Source organism: Rhinoderma darwinii, chromosome 6 (assembly GCF_050947455.1).
Source record: "Rhinoderma darwinii isolate aRhiDar2 chromosome 6, aRhiDar2.hap1, whole genome shotgun sequence".
In the NCBI taxonomy this organism is placed as follows: domain Eukaryota; kingdom Metazoa; phylum Chordata; class Amphibia; order Anura; family Rhinodermatidae; genus Rhinoderma; species Rhinoderma darwinii.
This window is the reverse complement of record NC_134692.1, coordinates 139,169,971-139,189,626: the sequence shown is the minus strand read 5'-3', so window position 1 is coordinate 139,189,626 and position 19,656 is coordinate 139,169,971. Positions and strand designations below refer to the sequence as shown.

General features: G+C 44.8%; 1 protein-coding gene across 1 annotated transcript in view; it reads left to right on the top strand.

Annotated features, from left to right (window-relative positions):
* Positions 1 to 19,656, top strand: part of LLGL1 (LLGL scribble cell polarity complex component 1) — a 44,383-nt gene that overhangs the window by 10,821 nt on the left and 13,906 nt on the right. Inside the window, exons 2-11 of the mRNA XM_075830628.1 lie at positions 7,193 to 7,290; positions 14,295 to 14,376; positions 14,686 to 14,816; positions 16,043 to 16,201; positions 16,455 to 16,617; positions 16,880 to 17,015; positions 17,363 to 17,417; positions 17,821 to 17,975; positions 18,917 to 19,134; positions 19,264 to 19,331. Of these exons, the coding sequence (XP_075686743.1) occupies positions 7,193 to 7,290; positions 14,295 to 14,376; positions 14,686 to 14,816; positions 16,043 to 16,201; positions 16,455 to 16,617; positions 16,880 to 17,015; positions 17,363 to 17,417; positions 17,821 to 17,975; positions 18,917 to 19,134; positions 19,264 to 19,331 (1,265 nt within the window). The remainder of the gene's footprint in view (positions 1 to 7,192; positions 7,291 to 14,294; positions 14,377 to 14,685; positions 14,817 to 16,042; positions 16,202 to 16,454; positions 16,618 to 16,879; positions 17,016 to 17,362; positions 17,418 to 17,820; positions 17,976 to 18,916; positions 19,135 to 19,263; positions 19,332 to 19,656) is intronic.

Sequence of the window (19,656 nt, the reverse complement as noted above, 5' to 3'; positions counted from 1 at the left end):
AATATAACTACTATAATACTGCCCCCTATATACAAGAATATAACTACTATAATACTGCCCCTATATACAAGAATATAACTACTATAACACTGCCCCTATATACAAGAATATAACTACTATAACACTGCCCCTATATACAAGAATATAACTACTATAACACTGCCCCCTATATACAAGAATATAACTACTATAATACTGCCCCTATATACAAGAATATAACTACTATAATACTGCCCCTATATACAAGAATATAACTACTATAATACTGCCCCCTATATACAAGAATATAACTACTATAATACTGCCCCTACATACAAGAATATAACTACTATAATACTGACCCTATGTACAAGAATATAACTACTATAATACTGCCCCTATATACAAGAATATAACTACTATAATACTGCTCCTATATACAAGAATATAACTACTATAATACTGCCCCCCTATATACAAGAATATAACTACTATAATAATGCCCCCTATATACAAGAATATAACTACTATAATACTGCCCCTATATACAAGAATATAACTACTATAATACTGCCCCTATATACAAGAATATAACTACTATAATACTGTCCTCTATGTACAAGAATATAACTACTATAATACTGCTCCTATATACAAGAATATAACTACTATAATACTGCCCCTATATACAAGAATATAACTACTATAATACTGCCCCATATATGCAAGAATATAACTACTATAATACTGCCCCTATATACAAGAATATAACTACTATAATACTGCCCCTATATACAAGAATATAACTACTATAATACTGCTCCTATATACAAGAATATAACTACTATAATACTGCCCCTATATACAAGAATATAACTACTATAATACTGCCCCCTATATACAAGAATATAACTACTATAATACTGCCCCCTATATACAAGAATATAACTACTATAATACTGCCCCCTATATACAAGAATATAACTACTATAATACTGCCACTATATACAAGAATATAACTACTATAATACTGCCCCTATATACAAGAATATAACTACTATAATACTGCCCCTATATACAAGAATATAACTACTATAATACTGCCCCTATATACAAGAATATAACTACTATAATACTGCCCCCTATATACAAGAATATAACTACTATAATACTGCCCCTACATACAAGAATATAACTACTATAATACTGACCCTATGTACAAGAATATAACTACTATAATACTGCCCCTATATACAAGAATATAACTACTATAATACTGCTCCTATATACAAGAATATAACTACTATAATACTGCCCCCCTATATACAAGAATATAACTACTATAATAATGCCCCCTATATACAAGAATATAACTACTATAATACTGCCCCTATATACAAGAATATAACTACTATAATACTGCCCCTATATACAAGAATATAACTACTATAATACTGTCCTCTATGTACAAGAATATAACTACTATAATACTGCTCCTATATACAAGAATATAACTACTATAATACTGCCCCTATATACAAGAATATAACTACTATAATACTGCCCCATATATGCAAGAATATAACTACTATAATACTGCCCCTATATACAAGAATATAACTACTATAATACTGCTCCTATATACAAGAATATAACTACTATAATACTGCCCCTATATACAAGAATATAACTACTATAATACTGCCCCCTATATACAAGAATATAACTACTATAATACTGCCCCCTATATACAAGAATATAACTACTATAATACTGCCCCCTATATACAAGAATATAACTACTATAATACTGCCACTATATACAAGAATATAACTACTATAATACTGCCCCTATATACAAGAATATAACTACTATAATACTGCCCCTATATACAAGAATATAACTACTATAGTACAGGCGCTGTTTCCTCTCGCTCTTGTTTTTCCTTCTCTGCATTCTACTTGTGAATTATTTAATGTTTCCCGGTTGCTCTCTGCATTATATATGGATGATCTCTGGCTGAGTTTGTGTTTAGGAGCCAGTTATTTCGTCTGTATAGCACTGGGCGGGAGGTCAGGGTCATGGTCTTACAGTTGGTATAAGGGTCTCCCGCCTCTGTACATGATCTAAGCCGTGAGGTGGTTCGGATGGTGAAATACTTTGCCCTTTGTCCAGGGTTCGGGGTCTGGGACGACTTCTTTGACATTTGGAGATGTCTTGTAGCTAATAGTGGAACATGGTGGTGTTACCGAGGCGGCCAATTTAGGGGGAAGGTAACAAGTGCTTCTTGAGATGATGATGATGATGATGATGATTCTTCCCTAATTTTCCGCTCTGAGATCCAATGATCATCCGGTGTCTCTCTGACCATTGATGGTTTTGAACCCTCCTCCAGTCTCTGGCTTCTTTCCTCCTGATCGTTTACTTGTGGCGATGATGCTGATCAGGTCGGATTATCTCGTCGTTCTTGATAATGTTGGATTTTATTGGGGTCTAATCGTAGCAAATCCAGACACTGTCATAATGTCAATGGTCGGGCCGTTCCTCTGCGGTGGTGCGACGGTCTTCTCGGTGAGGGTCTGCTCTCATCCTTGTTGGAGGCCTCTGTGGAGCATGCTGCGCTATTGTTTCCAATAAAATCAGACACGCCGACGGAAACTATTAAAGTCAACGGATTTCGTCGAGCGCAGTTGTCTCGGTCGTCATTCAACGGAAGCGGCGCTCCCGGCATTTTTGTTTTCTTGCTCCTCTGACGAAGCAGAACGGAAAGCCGAATTCCGATGTAAACAGGCACTCGCCGTTGTATTTGTCCGTGGTAGAGCAAGTATTAGGAAAGTGACTGCTTTCTTCCAAAAAGAGCTCCACGCCTGTCCTTGGGTTGTGTCTGGTATTGCATCTAATCATTAGAGTAAACGGCGCTGTGTTGCATTACCACCTGTGGACAGGTGTGGCGCTGTTTTTGGAAGAAAGCAACCACGTTTTTTAGTACTGCACGACCCCTTTTAATGTTTTAACTTAAGAGGATAATTGGGTTTCCAAATGTGACCCTAAAACCAATGTGCGGCTGAGTTGTTGTGGTGCGTGTTGGTCACCCGCCTCCCATTCTACCGTCTTATATAACCTATCCAGATATGCGTTGTATTTCCGCAGCGTAACTTACAATGTATGACTATGGTAAAAAATATTCCGTTACACAATAACTAGCGCGATCTGTGTGCGTGGCAGAATTGCGCTCCGTCCCGCAGAGGAAAGACCGTAGACGAGGAACCAACTTGACCCAGCAATGAGCACTGCCTTAGACGATAGAATAATTTTTTAGGATTCGGCCATCCGTGGTCCATCGTCACGTTCTCACCCCCTCCTTATAATCCCGGCTGGGAGGACCACGGCCCCTCAAGGTTCCGCTAGTAATGTCTATGAAGCCTTCACCACGTCCTACAGAGATGTCCTACTAACTCTTCGGGACTCCCGGCCTGGTGGTCGTCATCCTTTAACTTTTGTATAGTTTTAATTTATGCGCTCATTGTATTTTTGGTTTTGACCCTTTCTTGTCCAGGACGGAGGACCCTTTCCGATCACATAGTTCAGCGGCACCGCAATCCTCTGTCGGCGAGGAAGTGGTTAAGATTGGGAAGGCTACCTCCGGTCATTGAGCTGAGGCCCCTCTTCCCAGGGTGGCATTGTGGTCCGGTCCCTCTGATCTCGCCCTTCTTTCTATGACTGGAGTGATGACCCCCTCCTCTTTGGGGTATTGTGCACTTTCTCTATAGAAGACAAAAGCCCCATTTTTCTTCAGTCCTGGATTAGATGCTCTATGGGGACAATAGTCGGCCCTAAACTTCTCCCCATCCCCCCCCCTCCCTTATTCACTTTGGTTGCGGATTAGTATATTAGGGAGGGGGGGGGGGGGTCAGTCCTTTTTATGGAAACCTCCGCTGCTTGTCCTAGATGCCGCATGTCCTATATAATTCCCATATGTCCCATATACATCCCCCCCCCCCCCCCCACCCCACAGTATCCGCAGTATTCATTGTATGGTTCATGCTGTTTTTAGTTAAACTTCCTTGACCAAGCCTTAGAAATTCTTTTGAAATTCCTGGTCCTTTGGGAACGGCATTGAATGGCTGGGGCTGCTGGGAGTTGTAGTTCTTTTTTTTTTTTAACAGCTAGGGAGCCAGAGGTTGTGGAGGGTAATGCTCCATGCTTTACATGGTCTATCAGCAATTTAAAGGGACACTCCCTATAACGTCTTGAGCTTATAACAGTACAGGAGTGTTATAAGAGGAGCAGCTGATGTCCGTCACACACATGGCTGTAAATGTTTCTGGAGGTTGTCGTAAGTAGCTGAAGTGGTGATCCCATTGACGAACGCTTCAGGACAAGTGGCAGTCTGTACTGCAGTTCTGGCATTCTATTCCGGGATGAACAGAGCTATTGAGTGTTTGAAATGGTGCTGGAATTGTAGGGGGGAGGGAATGAAATGGTCTGCACCAGGGGAGAAGCTGCAGCACATCTCACCATTGCCTCATGTTGTCTCTGGACAGTCTGCAGGTTCTGACAGACGTTTATTATCCTCGCACCATTTTAACATCCTGCGACGCGGAGCCATCTTGGTGTTAAAGTAACAGCGCAAATGTCTGTTTTTGCTTATTCAATCCTTATACCGCAGACGCCTGAGTTTCCTTATACGGGCGACCCCATAGGATTACATTAGATCATGGCGATGTGATGGGAACATCCCTTTAAGGGTCATTGGGTTTTTACCAGTGCGTTCTCCACTTCCTAGGAACTGTTATGCCATCGCCTAGAGGCCGTCTCCACCCTAAACCAGAAATGGATTGGCATGATGCGGAGTACAATAAAAACACAACATTACTCACTCCCTCTCTTATCTCTGGAGACATTGACGTTACTCCGGTTCTGGTAAGTAATAGACGCCAGTGCCCAAAGACCAGGCTCTCCGGCTGTATGGAGATTTATCAAAATTAGTGCAAAGGAAAAGAGGAGGCGTTGCCCATAGCAACCAACTGACAACTTCTGAAACGGGGCGCTGGATTCCGGCTGCTATGGGCAACTGCTTTCCTTCTTTTCACTACTTTTGATTCCCCCCCCCCCAACATGACCATACGGTTGGCTGAATTGGGGTGTATGCGAGCCAGTTAACCAATGCACTTAGACCTTTGCTGCTGTCCCCGTTAGTCCTGCTGCTGGGACCCCCTGTGATCTGTGGAGGAGCCCAACAAGTGTTCAGTTCCTCTGCAGCGCCACCACAGGGGAAATGAAGCATTACACACTTCCCATTGAAATGGCCTTTTTGTATAACGCACAAATATTCCGGGTCCTCCAGAGATGTTCTTTGTAGTGTCTCTCCTCCAATAGATGAGTCCTGAAGAGGGACCCCCCCCCCCCAACCCTCTATAAACTATTTAATAGGGTTTTTAGACCAGACAGGCTCCGTTCCCACATTTTATTTATTTTTTTAGCTGCTGCTTGAGTTGGGCGATATCAAGAAATTTGAGCTTCTGATATGATCCGTGGTGGCACTGGCATTCATTGAGGATGTCAGTGGGCAGGGGGACGACTACTATTCACCAGGTAGGCAGTATAGGTGGTGGTGGTGCCCTCATCCTGCCCACGTGTCCTAAAAATGGCTGTCGGAGATTTGCAACCGAAAATGACTAACATTGCGATTGCGGTAATGCCACAGAGCTGGCGTGACCAACGTACCCATCCAGATACCGCCTGTGCCATGATGTATCCACAGAAGCCTCTCCACCTCTTGGATCGTGCTCGTCTACATGATTGGGGGGGGGGGGGGTCTCTCTCCTATAATGAGAATCAGATTGTGGTGGAGATAATTGATTCTTACCGGATGCAGCTGCGTTGTGATCTCACCCAGGGGGAGAGGAGACCCGTCGTTCAACCTGCTGCTTGTAGGTTTTATACCCCCGCCCTTGACCGGGGGAGATGCTCTTCTTGCTTTATTTTCTTCATAGCCTCATGATGTTGGCTGCGGCCCTCGCGTTGCTGGAAGACGACCAGCTCTGCTCCCCCAGCGGAGGTCAAGATCCGGGGAGGGGGATGTATTGGCTTTTAATGAGCCAACCTTATGGCCAGGTGTTATGGGGCGGCTGTCCTCTAGCTGCTAGGTCAGGGCTGAGGTGCCAATTAGCGGGCACAGGGTGAGAATTCCTTTGCAGAGGTAACGTCGCCTCCCGCAGATCACACGGCGCCTTGTTTACACATTAAAACGAGGGCGGACGTGTTTTTTTTCTTTTTCTCGCCAGTAACAAGCAGATGGGGCTCATCTTGAGTTGTTGCCAGGATCTTCTCAAAAAAATAAAAAAAAAATTCTGCTTCAATCTGTTTACGTGAAATATTTCAGGACGAGGAGCAACTTCTCTGTTTCTGGTTGTGATATGGACCTCGTTCGTGCGCATGGCTGCCATAATATAGCCATGTGCTGGTGGGGCTGCGAGGCGGGCACTACATGGCTGTGCCAGTTAGAAATTATCTAGGCAGGTTTTTTGATGTAAACAAGAAAGTTTAAATTTACTGACAGCAAGCAGAGGAGATGAAACACAAAGGGAATCACTTATCAAAATTCTCATTTAAAACCGTTGCCCATAGCAACCAATCAGAGCTCGGCTTTCATTTTTCCTGGCCAGTTTAAAAACTGAAAGCTTAGCTCTGATTGGTTGCTATGGGCAACACGGCCAGTTCTACTATTAGGCCGTTTTTAATAAACGAGGCCTAATGTGTATATAAGAAATTATAATTCTACGATCACCGTTTATTTACATCTCCCGTTAGCCCCTTCTTGGAGTTACCGGTTGGTCCTGACTGTTTTGTTGGCATTCGCAGTCTCGTGTATGGAGGAAGCTGCGCTCTACCAGGGGGAGAGCAAGGGTTGGACAGGATGGCTTTTAACCCACGCAATCCTTTCCTGTAAGGATAAGCGGTACCAGATGTGTCTGGCAGCTGCTTATCTCACCTTCATTTATTCTTACCCTACTGAGCTAAGCGTGCTCATTTGGGGAGGGGGGGGGGGGTGGATTTCAGTAAATTTGATTCCTTTTCGGTATGTGTGGCCGGGTGATCCAGAAGTTTCCAGCTTCCATCGATGACAACCTATATAATAACTTATTTGTAGCGTTTTTTTTTTCTGTGTAATTTGTGAATTTAATTTAGTTTTTGTCTTCTTCTCCCGCAGACTGTAGAACATGGATTCCCCAACCAGCCGAGCTCGCTCGCCTTCGACCCGGTGCAGCGGATTATGGCAATTGGTGCGAAATCCGGAGCTGTTAAAATGTATCCTTATTTATTTTTTGCCATTTTTCAGTTATTCTAGTGATTTTTCTGTAGTCAAGCGCCGCAGGAACCCACCGCCGAGCCGGAATCGGTATGAAGAAGTTGGGTCTTGGGGCTCGTCCACACGTAGCGTGTTTGCTGCGTACCTGCCATCCGGAATTGCGGATGGTAAATACGCAGCAGAACACGGTAGCAGCAAAGTGGGTGGGATTTAACAAACCACCTCCACACGCTGCGTAAAAATTCCGAGCAGAAATTGACATGCAGTGCTTATTTTTCGTACCGCGGCAGGTTAATTCCTGCTGCGTAGTGGACTGAGTTGCTGCGTTTTTCTGAGGAGACGTCGCCATCCCCCAACATTGAGAAAAACACAGCAAAGTCCGCACCATTTTCTGCAGCAATTCCGTTGTGTGGACAAGACCTTACAGGTCGGAAGCTCATTCTGCCCAGTGAATGCCCCGCAGAGTGGCTATTGGTGGGGAAATAAGGTGCATTCTGTTCGAATTGGCCATCCTGCTGTGACCCCCCCCCCCCCCCCCCCCGCCCCTTCACCCAGGCAGATGCACGGAGAGGGGCTCATATGTTGGCATTGCCCAAAGAGCAGGCACTTCATCATGGTGCCAATTCACGTGCCCTCTGTGTGCTTCTGAAAGGTCTTACTGAGGGGATGGGCACTGCATACATGGCACGCTTCGTTTTAACCCATTAGTTGGCCCTTCAGGGGTTCATGATGGGTGCGGTTTATTGGAACGTTTTACAGGCATGTCCCATCTGAGGGGGTCTGACGTCTCGGACGCCTCGCCAATCCTGACTCCCAACTCGGTTTTCTTTTGGAATTGTACCGCTTGGATGGGCCTGGACTGCAATTCCAAATGTCACGCAAGGTCGTGGGGGCGCCGGGTCAGAGCTGAAGGGTTGTGGTCATTTTGGGGTTTGATGGGGGTTCCAGCAGTTTTCTGCACTTCTGGTCGCTTGTTCTTCTGAACACTACAGTCGTCTGCTCACCTGTATGGCTGATAACAGGGAACAATAGCTGCCATTCAAACCTAGATCAGATAGAGGATGTTTAGTTTGCCAAAACCGTGACTTTATTTGCAGATTTCACCTCAGAAGGGGGGACAATGGCCGATCCCTCAATTTCCCGGAGTACAGATTGGATTGAGGCGGGGACGGTCTTTCGTGGTGGAGTCTGTTTGTTTAGCCTTTTCACCTCATTAGAAAACTAAAAGAGGATCCGGTTTCTTTTGTCGGCGATGAACGTAGGTTCAGGAGTCGTTTCTCTGGTATATCGGCTTCTGGGAACGCTACCGTAGTTGACGACCAATATGGCTGCCGTTATTGCTCTGACTGGGGTTGTCACCCAGCTTTCCTGGAATACTGAATGGCAAGTCTACCTAGTTGTAGCGGCACCAGTGCTGGTTGTTTATCACTTGACGAGCCAATGGCTTGTAGTCATCCCTTCTGGCATGGTTCTGGGTGACGGCTCTGATGAGGAGGGGGCTCTGTGTGTCACTAAGCAACATTCCCCATGAATAGATTGCCGCTGCCCATAAACAATGGATGTCAGTGGGCCCCTTCCCTGAGACCTCAGAGTGCCTGTTGCTATGGAGATGCCAATGAGGTGGCCTGAAGCGAAGGGGCGCAATCAGGGCTTCACCCACTGTAATGGGCACTGGGGCTTCATGAAGTTTTTGTTGGGCCCTTCACTATTCAGTCACGTTTCTCGGTTTAGATCGGCTGCTGACGTGTGAATATGATCTGCGTACGGGATGCAAATGGGGATTATCCTGCGCAGTGTGGAAAGCAGCTGCTGCAAAACTACATCTCCCAGCATGCTTTGCCAGCCATGATTGCACCAAAAAATGGGCTTGTAAAGAGCAGTAGTCAATCACCCCCCCCCCCCCCCCCCCTACAAGATCCTTTGCGGCCAGCAGTGGGCCCTGGGGTAAAAAGTCTGCGATCTATGACCCATCCTAAGGTATGATGGAATACAAATTCTAAATACTAAGAGAAATTGCTAAACTTTTGGGATTTTTTTTTATTTTTTAATTTAAACTTTTGTATCATTTTGGACTAGTTACTGCATTAATTGTTAATTTCAGCTGTTCGGTCCATGACTTAAAAGACAATTTTACTAAGCCAGCTTATTCGTTTGGCCAATAGTACTGCCCCTGACTAGCACATTGTCTATACCGGGAGATAAGTGGCTGCCAGCATGCTTGGCGCCGCTTATCTCTTTATAAACAAAAGCTTTGAGAGCTCAATTCAAACACATCCCGATGTTATAGTCGGGCTGCCGCCATACTTGATATTGGGGGGGTCTACCAACAAAAATCCTGTAGATTAGGTGACAGCTGTTGCAGATTTATACGATTTCTATGCGGTAATCCATTTTTCCTTTTGTCAGTTCTCTGCAGAAATCCTCCTTCTGATATTCTGCTCTTCGTTGGTTTATGATTGTTAAAATATTACACTAACACCCAAGTCCCCTCCCCCATCTTTCTTTTCTAATGGCGACCTGTCTAGGCCCCGGCATAGTGCCTCCGCATTGATCCTATAATGTCCCCTTCCTTCTGGCCTGTGCGTCGTCCCCATATATAATGGAAGAGATAAGTATCGTCCCGTTAATGAGGGGCTTCGTTGACTCCCGGGGGCGAGGCGTTTGCACAGCTGTCAGTGAGATGGGAATATCCAGGTCACCATCCCAGTCCTCGTCCTGTACAGAGCGGCTTTTTCTCCCGCACAAAGGAGAATTGTGTGTCTGCAGCTGGGCCCGGCGGCCGGGGCGAGGGTCTCTGTCAGTCCATGACGTCCGGCCTGGTTACAGTCACTGCCTATGTGTCCTATGGGGTTCTGTAATACCGTACTAGGGGTCACTGACACTCCGAGCTGGGGGTCGGATGCTGCACAATTTTCATCTGGTCAGACTTTAAGGAGAAGCTCGATTCCCTCCTGAGGGGGGGGGGGGGGTAAAAAAAATGGCGCTGATTCTTGGTATAAATTTAAGGTGCATTTCTGTAGGCGACGGTTACCCCGTATAGAAGTTGCGTGACCTGTGAGCTTCAATGCCAAAGAACCATGTGAATGCCATTCCCTATGCCAGAGCGTCCCATGCACTTCTAATGCCTGCTGACAGGGTCCTCTGTCTGTATAAGTGTATGGGGCTGGGGGCTGTTTTCACCCCCCCCCCCCACATGGGTAGTACCCCCTCCGTTGCGGGGAGGGTGTTACGTGTGGTAACTGATAAGAGGCTACGTTCTGCCAGCAGTTGTGTATAGGTTGATCTTGCCACCCCCTCCATGCCCGAGACCATGCCAAACCCCTCGGTGTGTCTGTCCAGGGATTCCGATCGGCTTTCCCAGACCGCAGTGCGTTCCCTACTATCCTATTGGTGCGTCGGTAGTCAGATCTGCCACTCGGGTCTGGAAAAATTGGCGTGCAACCTATGAAGGAGCGGTCATGGTGGCAGTGATGGATGTAACCCAGCTTTCCCAGAAACGGATAATGCTTCGAAGTTGACGACTGATGTACTTGTTTACCTTAAGACTATTGGCGTCTATTCACACGTTGCAGTCTTGCTGTGATTTCCACCGTGTAATATTACACCCTGTGCTCATTGTGACGGAGCTGCTCCTGCCCGAGGTTTCGTAAGAGGCGCCTCTCTTCTCTGTAGACCTGCAGACGTTCCGTCCCGGCTGTGCTATATTGGCTGCTCACAGCCGGGTTTTTAAAGGCCCTTCTGCGCTGTTCTTTGATCGCCACCGCTGTTAATCCGTCCGGTATCTTTGCTCTATATCTTCGTTATTAAAGAGTATTTTTATTTTTTTTTCATCTGGAAACCATCAACAAGCAGGTTCGCTTCTTTTGACTGTATTTGCACAAGGCACAAAAACTAATATCTGCTTTGGGGTTTTCTCTATGAATGAGTCAGACTGCAGGAGGTATTGAGCCAGGGCAACACTAACATTTGGCTGCACCGTATCACTGCCCCGCAACCTCGGTCTTCCCTACAGGAAAGTTTTTTTTTTTTTGCATTGCCTGGAATCTTTCAACCTTATTTTGCACAGAAATTCATTGAGGTTGCGGTAATTCCCCAATTTTTACTCGGTTCATGAGCAGCAGTCTAAACGTATCGTGATCATGAGTCCCATCCCAGCATAACTTCATTATACCCCCGAGTGTTGCATAGAGGCACATAAGAAAAGTTGATCAGGCAACAGCAACTTGCTGATGGTTTCTATGTAGATTTAGCTTTTTCTACACTGCAGATCAAAGATTAACTAGAAACCGTGTGCAATGGATGCCGACTAGTCGTGATCTGGGTGGATCACCTGCTGCTGGTAAACACTGGGTGATTTTTTTTTTTTTATATTCTGTAAAGATTTGATCATAGGGCAATTCCCTAATATTTAGCAAAAGGAAATGAAATTCACTTCGTTGTAAAAGTCAAATCTTCAACTCCAGGAATCCATGCGGAAATATCTGTTTGTCCTGTTCCATTCACGTGCACTCGTGGAGTTAGCAGAATCGGGCCGGTCATCTGCTTTACCCTTAACTTAAAAGTGCCTCAAGCAGGACAGGAATCTACTGTGTAACCCAATCACCATTGTTCTGGGGGCTGGGGTTATTTAAAGGAGAATGACCAGAGTGTGATTTCATATCTTCTCTGCTGAGATCTGATCACATGAAGCTACAGGCCTAAAGCCTGAGGCTGCACCTGACCCAAACCAGTAGAGGATATGTCAGAACCTCAGTAGTGCAGGGTTGTCATTGAGATATTTTGCAGATCCAAATCACCAAATACATTTGTGTCCCCACTTAAAAGCCACTACTCAGATTAGGCAGGATGTAGATATTGATGTATTTGGTGATTTGTATCCACACAAGGTCTCCATGACAACCAAACGCAGTAGGGGACATGTCGTCAGAATCTCTCAGTAGTGCAGCCTCAGACTTTGGGCCTGTAATATCAGATCTCGGCATATAAGAAATGTAAAAAAAAATCACACTGAAGGAGATATATAGATATCTGTCTCCTTTTTAACTATAGAAACGTGTGTGGGGGGGGGAGTCAGTTCTATACTGTTTATACACTGGAGTACAGGGGCTTCTCGCAACAGGCGGTTTTGTAGCTGCTATTGTTATGTATTACGACGTGTTGGCACAGAAGTAGTGCAGACCATGAGTGACCTCTCCAATGTAGAGCAGCTGTACTGTCCAGACCAGTCATTTACCTCGGTGATCCTCGTATATACTGGAATTACAGGTGGCGGCCAGTTCATTGCGAAAAGTCCTGATCAAAATGATGAGCGGTCTTGTATATAGGGGCAGTATTATAGTAGTTATATTCTTGTATATAGGAGCAGTATTATAGTAGTTATATTCTTGTATATAGGAGCAGTATTATAGTAGTTATATTCTTGTATATAGGAGGCAGTATTATAGTAGTTATAGTCTTGTATATAGGGGGCAGTATTATAGTAGTTATATTCTTGTATATAGGGGCAGTATTATAGTAGTTATAGTCTTGTATATAGGGGGCAGTATTATAGTAGTTATATTCCTGTATATAGGGGGCAGTATTATAGTAGTTATATTCTTGTATATAGGAGCAGTATTATAGTAGTTATAGTCTTGTATATAGGGGGCAGTATTATAGTAGTTATATTCCTGTATATAGGGGGCAGTATTATAGTAGTTATATTCTTGTATATAGGGGTAGTATTATAGTAGTTATATTCTTGTATATAGGGGGCAGTATTATAGTAGTTATATTCTTGTATATAGGAGCAGTATTATAGTAGTTATAGTCTTGTATATAGGGGGCAGTATTATAGTAGTTATATTCCTGTATATAGGGGGCAGTATTATAGTAGTTATATTCTTGTATATAGGGGTAGTATTATAGTAGTTATATTCTTGTATATAGGGGGCAGTATTATAGTAGTTATATTCTTGTATATAGGAGCAGTATTATAGTAGTTATATTCTTGTATATAGGGGGCAGTATTATAGTCGTTTCTATTCTTCTATATAGAGGCAGTATTATAGTAGTTATATTCTTGTATATAGGAGCAGTATTATAGTAGTTATATTCTTGTATATAGGGAGCAGTATTATAGTAGTTATATTCTTGTATATAGGGGGCAGTATTATAGTAGTTATATTCTTGTATATAGGGAGCAGTATTATAGTAGTTATATTCTTGTATATAGGGGCAGTATTATAGTAGTTGTACGTAGTATTACACCCTTCTTGGCGGCTCATACAAAGTGCGTTACTCAGAGGCAGCAATGAGCATTGGGGAAAGCTCTTCGGAGATAAAGAGCCTATTAAATCTTTGCGCCGTTCTGAGGCATGATGGGAGTTCCAGTCGTTTGTATGTATTGCTATTTTATTCTCCTTTCTATGTAACATATGAGCGTTTGCTGCACCAGTGATGTTGGTGTCTCTCCCCTCTGGGCACCTCACAGTCCTGTCTCTCTCGGCAGTGGGTCTTGGTCCTGGCAGGCGTCCAGCTGTCCCTGGACTATGAATGGGTTTGTCCGCTTGATTTACTACATATACATGCTCTGTGTTCACAGGACGGTCCCTGTCACTTGATTTATGAGGTTTAATCAGTGGTGTGAAGGTCTCTCATGGTTATTGGAATGCTGGATATTGCAGATTAGGGTAGAGGATTGAACAAGGTGGCTCCACCGCTGCAGATGGAGCAGACTTGTTTCCTTATTCATGTACTGTCTGACTTGGTGTAGAGTTTAGGAAAAACCTAATTCAATGTGTAAACTCTTATGTTTGTATGAATAACTAGAATGACAATCCGTTATTTAATGGGACCTAATAGATGCCGTATTATCAGTTTCTGGATTACCGGACTTGTTTGTACTTAACCTTGTGCTCCTTGGTTGCTGTGACGCTTATCTCTTCCGCTGCTATAAATATTCTCTAGCTCCTCCGCTCTGACTATAGATAAGTTCTTCTCCTTGACCCCTGACTTCCTTCAGATATGGGGCGCCTGGCGTGGAGTTTACTGGACTGCACAAAGAAACCGCCACCGTGACGCAGATGCACTTCTTACCCGGACAGGTAGGCGGCACTTGGTGTTTTCTTCGATGACCTGTAATAATTTAATCCTCTGTAAATCGTAAGTTCTTCCGGAGTCTTCATATCCATGTATTAGATCTGCCAGAATCTGGCCAAGCTTGGTGACAACCAATATGGAAGATGTCACACCCCACGCGAGGGTTGTCACTCATCTTTCCTAGACATCTGAATGTCCGTTTTTGGTTATCCGGGAAGATTTTTTGGTATAGCACCAACTAGTGGTTATTTGCAGAAAGTGCAGCCACTCTGTTATTAGATCATTAAAATCTTTTCTCTCTCTCTCTCCGCCAGGGTCGGCTTCTTTCATTGCTGGACGATAACACCATCCACCTGTGGGAACTGCAACAGAAAGATGGCTGCTCCTACCTGGAGGAAACCCGCAGCTTCCTCCTCCCAGGCCGAGCGGGGTTCGACTGCGCTAAGTACTCACGCTCCCTTCTTTCTCTCTCACGCTTGTCTGTTCGATAGAATGGGCTACACTTGTGTCTCAGTGTAGCCAGGAGCCGTCTGGCAAGCTGGGAGTTGTAGTCTTGCAACACCTGGAAAAAGACACAGGTTGCGGACCAAATATAAATTATGATGGATGTAGAACAAAGTCAAAAATAAATTTCAGGGTTACCTACTTGGGTGACAAAATTGGAATGCAAAATATTCTGGCAAGTTGGTCGTTGTTTTTTTTTTAATTTATTTTCCTTTCAGTGGAACTAGACTTGACTGGGAGGTGAGATTATTGCTTATAGTTAATTATAGAGTAGCATTTCCCACAATGCATTGCATCAGTGCAGTGTATCCTGCGGGTTCAGCTAACATGGACGGTCAACACTGTTCTGACCAACAGACGGCAGCCAGCAGATTTTTTTTTTTAATTTTTTTTTTTTTTAATGCAGCTCTGGATGTGGCTAGAGTACAACATGAAACAGGATAAGTAAAATTGGAGGCGTTGTCTAGTTTTGAAAACCCCTCCTTCAGGTTACAAATCCCCACCCCTTCCAAAACCAAAATGGTAGTTTTGGCTCTTGCTAATGGAGGAGGGCCCTAACAGACCCCGCCTCTATCCGCCTAACACGCCCACAATAGGATAAATTTAAAGTGGTTATCCAAATTGTTGGAGGATCGTTCCCATCTTGTGCATTGAAGACTAATCCTTGGAGCTGCGACCACTAAGATGTCAGGTTGGCCCCTGTCGAGGCGGAACTGGCCCCTAATATGCATAACCTATAATCGCATAGCAGTGAAGTGGCAGCATACAAGCGTGAGGAGGGGGCAGGCGGTCACTTTGGTGGAAGCTTTGTGGTGTATCTGGTGCCGGGTTTGGGTCTCTTATTTCTGCCCCTTTTTTATTTCCTATATTAAGATGATGGATTTTCTGAAGCTCTGACGATGGTAAAGCCCCTCATGGCGAGTCACGGGATAATTTGTCGCGGTGACCGGTCACTTGTATCTGGTTGTGGATGATAATGAGGTCGTTGGGGGAGATTTATCAATACTACAGTCCTGGGGCTTTGGGCAACTGCTCCGTTTTTCCCGTCTATTTGTAGTGAAAAATTAGTTTTTCTATCAAAAACAAGTGAAGTTGTGGGAAAACCTGAACAGACTTTATAGATCGGAGGTCATTGTGCAGATTTTGATTGTCAACTTCTGTGCCCAGTTCCCCTCCCAGCGTTACCCGCGTGACGGTGATCCTGGTGGGCGCTTCCTGTGATGTGGCCGCTCTGGGGACGGAAGGAGGCGGAGTCTATTTTATCCAAATCCCAAGCTTGAAACTCCTGGAGGACCAGACCTTGCTGCAAGAAGAACTATTACAGAGGTAATGAAAGTCCTGGCCCTGAGACGTTGTCATGGTGTATATATATATTTTATATAGGGGTCGGAGGTCCAAATCCTCTACATAGACCTAGAGATAAAGGATGATATTCTGACTGCCTGCAGCCACCACTAGGGGGAGCTCAGCTCGCTGCAAATGGTTTTATTATGCTGCTCAATGTATAAAATTTCTGTAGTGAGTTCCCTCTAGTGGTGGCTGCATCTAAATATATATATATTTTTTTTTCTTTTTCAAGCCTTCCAGATGAACATCGATGTGGGAAGACTCTGGGTCCAGTTGAGTCTCTGCAGCAACATCCACAGCAGCCGAGCAAGATGCTCATTGGGTTCAGCCGGGGACTGGTGGCCTTATGGGACCGGGAGTCCAGGAAAGTGGAGCATTACTTTTTGGGGAACCAGGTGACTAGAATCATCTATAGACCTTCTAATTTTTTAGATAATTTCTGTAATAACTAAAAGGGGTTGTCTAGGATTAGAAAAACATGGCTGCTTTCATACAAAAACAGCGCCACACCTGTCCAGAGGTTGTGTGTTGAACTGCAGCTCAGCGCCGTTCACTTCAGAGGAGCTGAGCTGCAAGTAGGCATACGTTCCGTTACTTCAGTAGGCATAATGTTTTCTTTTCTTTTAATCAATGGACATTTTTCTTCTATTTCCCCAGCAATTGGAGAGTCTGTACTGGGAGAGCAATGGGTCGTCCTTCATCAGCTCTCACAGTGACGGGGGATACATGGTGTGGGCAATGAGCAGCAGTTCCTCCACAACGTCGCAGCCCGTGAACTCTACAATACCATACGGTGGGTTTACATTGAAATGTGGGAAACTTTTTTTTAAAGTCCCAGTTTATCCTGTAGGGGGACCTGATTTAAAGGTGAGAATATTGGGGTTGGGTCCTGGGTGGTGGGCATGAATTTCTGGTAATTTCCAAATCCTGCATCCAGGAGAACAGTCCATTATGTGTGGACTGTTGGGAGCATCAATTGGTGCATATTAGACGACAGACTGAAACGGTCACCCACAAGGAAGCCTAAAAAAACGGTGGCCAGTAGATTTATAAATGTGGCATGTTTGTTTTTGCGCTATTTTTAACCCCAAGCTACAACTCCCAGTGTATTTTACGGGAATATTTTCTCTGTTCGTCTAGGTCCATTTCCCTGCAAAGCGATCAATAAAATCCAGTGGCAGTCCAGCAGCTGCGGGTAGGTCTAAGACGTTGGTTGCTTCTTCGTATTCTTCGTCCCGATACGATGCGATCTGGGGGTCATTATCGCTCCTCTAGGTCAAAATGTCTCCTGAGCTGCCATGTTATTTCTTCTCCGTGATATTGATACATTAAAGTTTTTTTTCTTTTCCTGAAAACAGCGCCACGTCTGTCCTCAGGTTGTGTCTGGTATTGCAGCACGGGTCCATTGAATTGAATGGAATACCACACACAATCTGGCTTGGTTTTTGGAAGAAAGCGGCCATGTTTCTCTGATCCTGGTCCACCTTTTATCCTCCACCTGCCTTCAGCTGTTTACTAGTTTGTCATCCCATTCGTGGTCTTGACTTCCTGGCAGATTCTTAAATTTCTTAACACTTCCTTCCTTGTCTCGGCCGCAGGAATCACTTCATCATGTTCAGCGGGGGCATGCCTCGTGCCAGCTATGGAGACCGGCACTGCGTCACCATAATGCAAGGGAAGAATCTGGTAACCTTGGACTTCACCTCTCGAGTTATAGATTTTTTCACCGTGTGCCCCGTCAAGAGTGAAGAAGGTACGATGGATGCGTCGTCTTTACAGGAAAGCTAAAATTCTAAGTTTATTGATACTAGTGCATTGAGGGAGCTCAGGTTATACAGATAAGCTGTGAGGTCACGTGACTGACAGCGGGGTGGAGCTCAACTGTTGTCTGTTTCCAAGAGCAACCAGCAGGATTTTTAAAGCCGCGCTGTATATGAATGGAGTAAACCACATGAAATGGCTCCAAATCCGTACGAAATCAGAGGATTTGTAAAATTACTTTTCATGTAGTTGATGAAAGTAGAATTACACTCTCTAAGGGTTATGATCACACAAGGAGTATATGCTGCGTAGAAGTACACGGTGTATCCGCCCCGGACCACGAGAGGGAATTCCTGGCCAAAAAACCGCGGCAAACCTGTGGAGAACGGCAGGTTAAAAAAAAAAAAAGGAAGAGTTTACTTACCCGTAGCCATTGCGATACGGCCCTCTGTCCTGCAGCCTGGTCTCCTTGGATGACTTGATCCCATGTGATCGCTGCAGCCTGTGATTGGCTGCAGCAGTCACATGGGATGAAACGTCATCACAGGAGGCAGAGCTGGACGCAGAAGCAGAGAGTTCTGAGTAAGTATAAAGAGTTTTTTGTTTTTTTTTTGCAGTGGAATCGCAGCTTTTCCACCACAAAAATCGTGACACTTGCGATTTGTTGCGGGTTCTACCTTCTATTCAATGGGGTAATCCCGCAACAGAAGAGCAGCGATTCCGCAGCATCAATTCTGCGTATTAAAAAACTAGGTCAATTTATGAAAGGAATCTGCACCAAAATCGGATACTCGGCTTTTCTATACCAGCCGCTTTTGATAAATCTCGCCATAAGTAGCCCAGTAAATGACCCGGTGACCTCCATGGACGAGCGTCAGACGGGGTATAAAGTGTTTTGCTCCGATCTCGATGTCTTGCTCTTTTTGCTTCTAGGCTACGACAATCCCACAGCCCTGGTGGTCTTGGTGGAGGAAGAGCTGGTTGTGATTGATCTTCAGACCCCCGGCTGGCCAACCATCCCTGCCCCCTATCTCGCCCCGCTCCACTCTTCGGCCATCACCTGCTCCTACCACATTTCCAACGTGACTCTGAAGCTTTGGGAGCGGATCATTCTGGCCGGCGAGCAGCAGAACCCGCACTTCTCATCCGCGGTGAGTGCCGCGACCCCGGGTTTCTTCTTCTACCTTTTTTATGTGTCCTTCCTATTGGTGGAATCTTTGGCCATTCCATCCCGAGGTGATCGTTGGGTTAAATTTACTAAATGCTGTTTTCTGTTACAGAGCTGGCCCATCGATGGGGGGAAGAGTTTGGCCGAGGATCCTTCCCAGAGGGGACTTCTGCTTACAGGGTAAGGACCAGATCGGACCTGTTGAGATCACATAGCAACAGATGGAGGGAGGGAGATTTCTGGCTTTACTGTTCATCCCATGACAGAACACTAGTCAGTCGCTTCCCAGCAAGAGTTGGCTGATAACACGGAACAATAGACTTCATAATTCTACCCCACATATGACTGAGTGGCTTTTAAAGGAACACACAACCTAAAAAGCGAAGCCGCTTTCCTCCATGTAGGGCTGGGCGATTTTGCTAAAAAATCTAATTTTAACCCCTGCAAATACTTTATTTTATCATAGACCTCTAATTTCCAATTGTATTTATCTAATTGATTATAA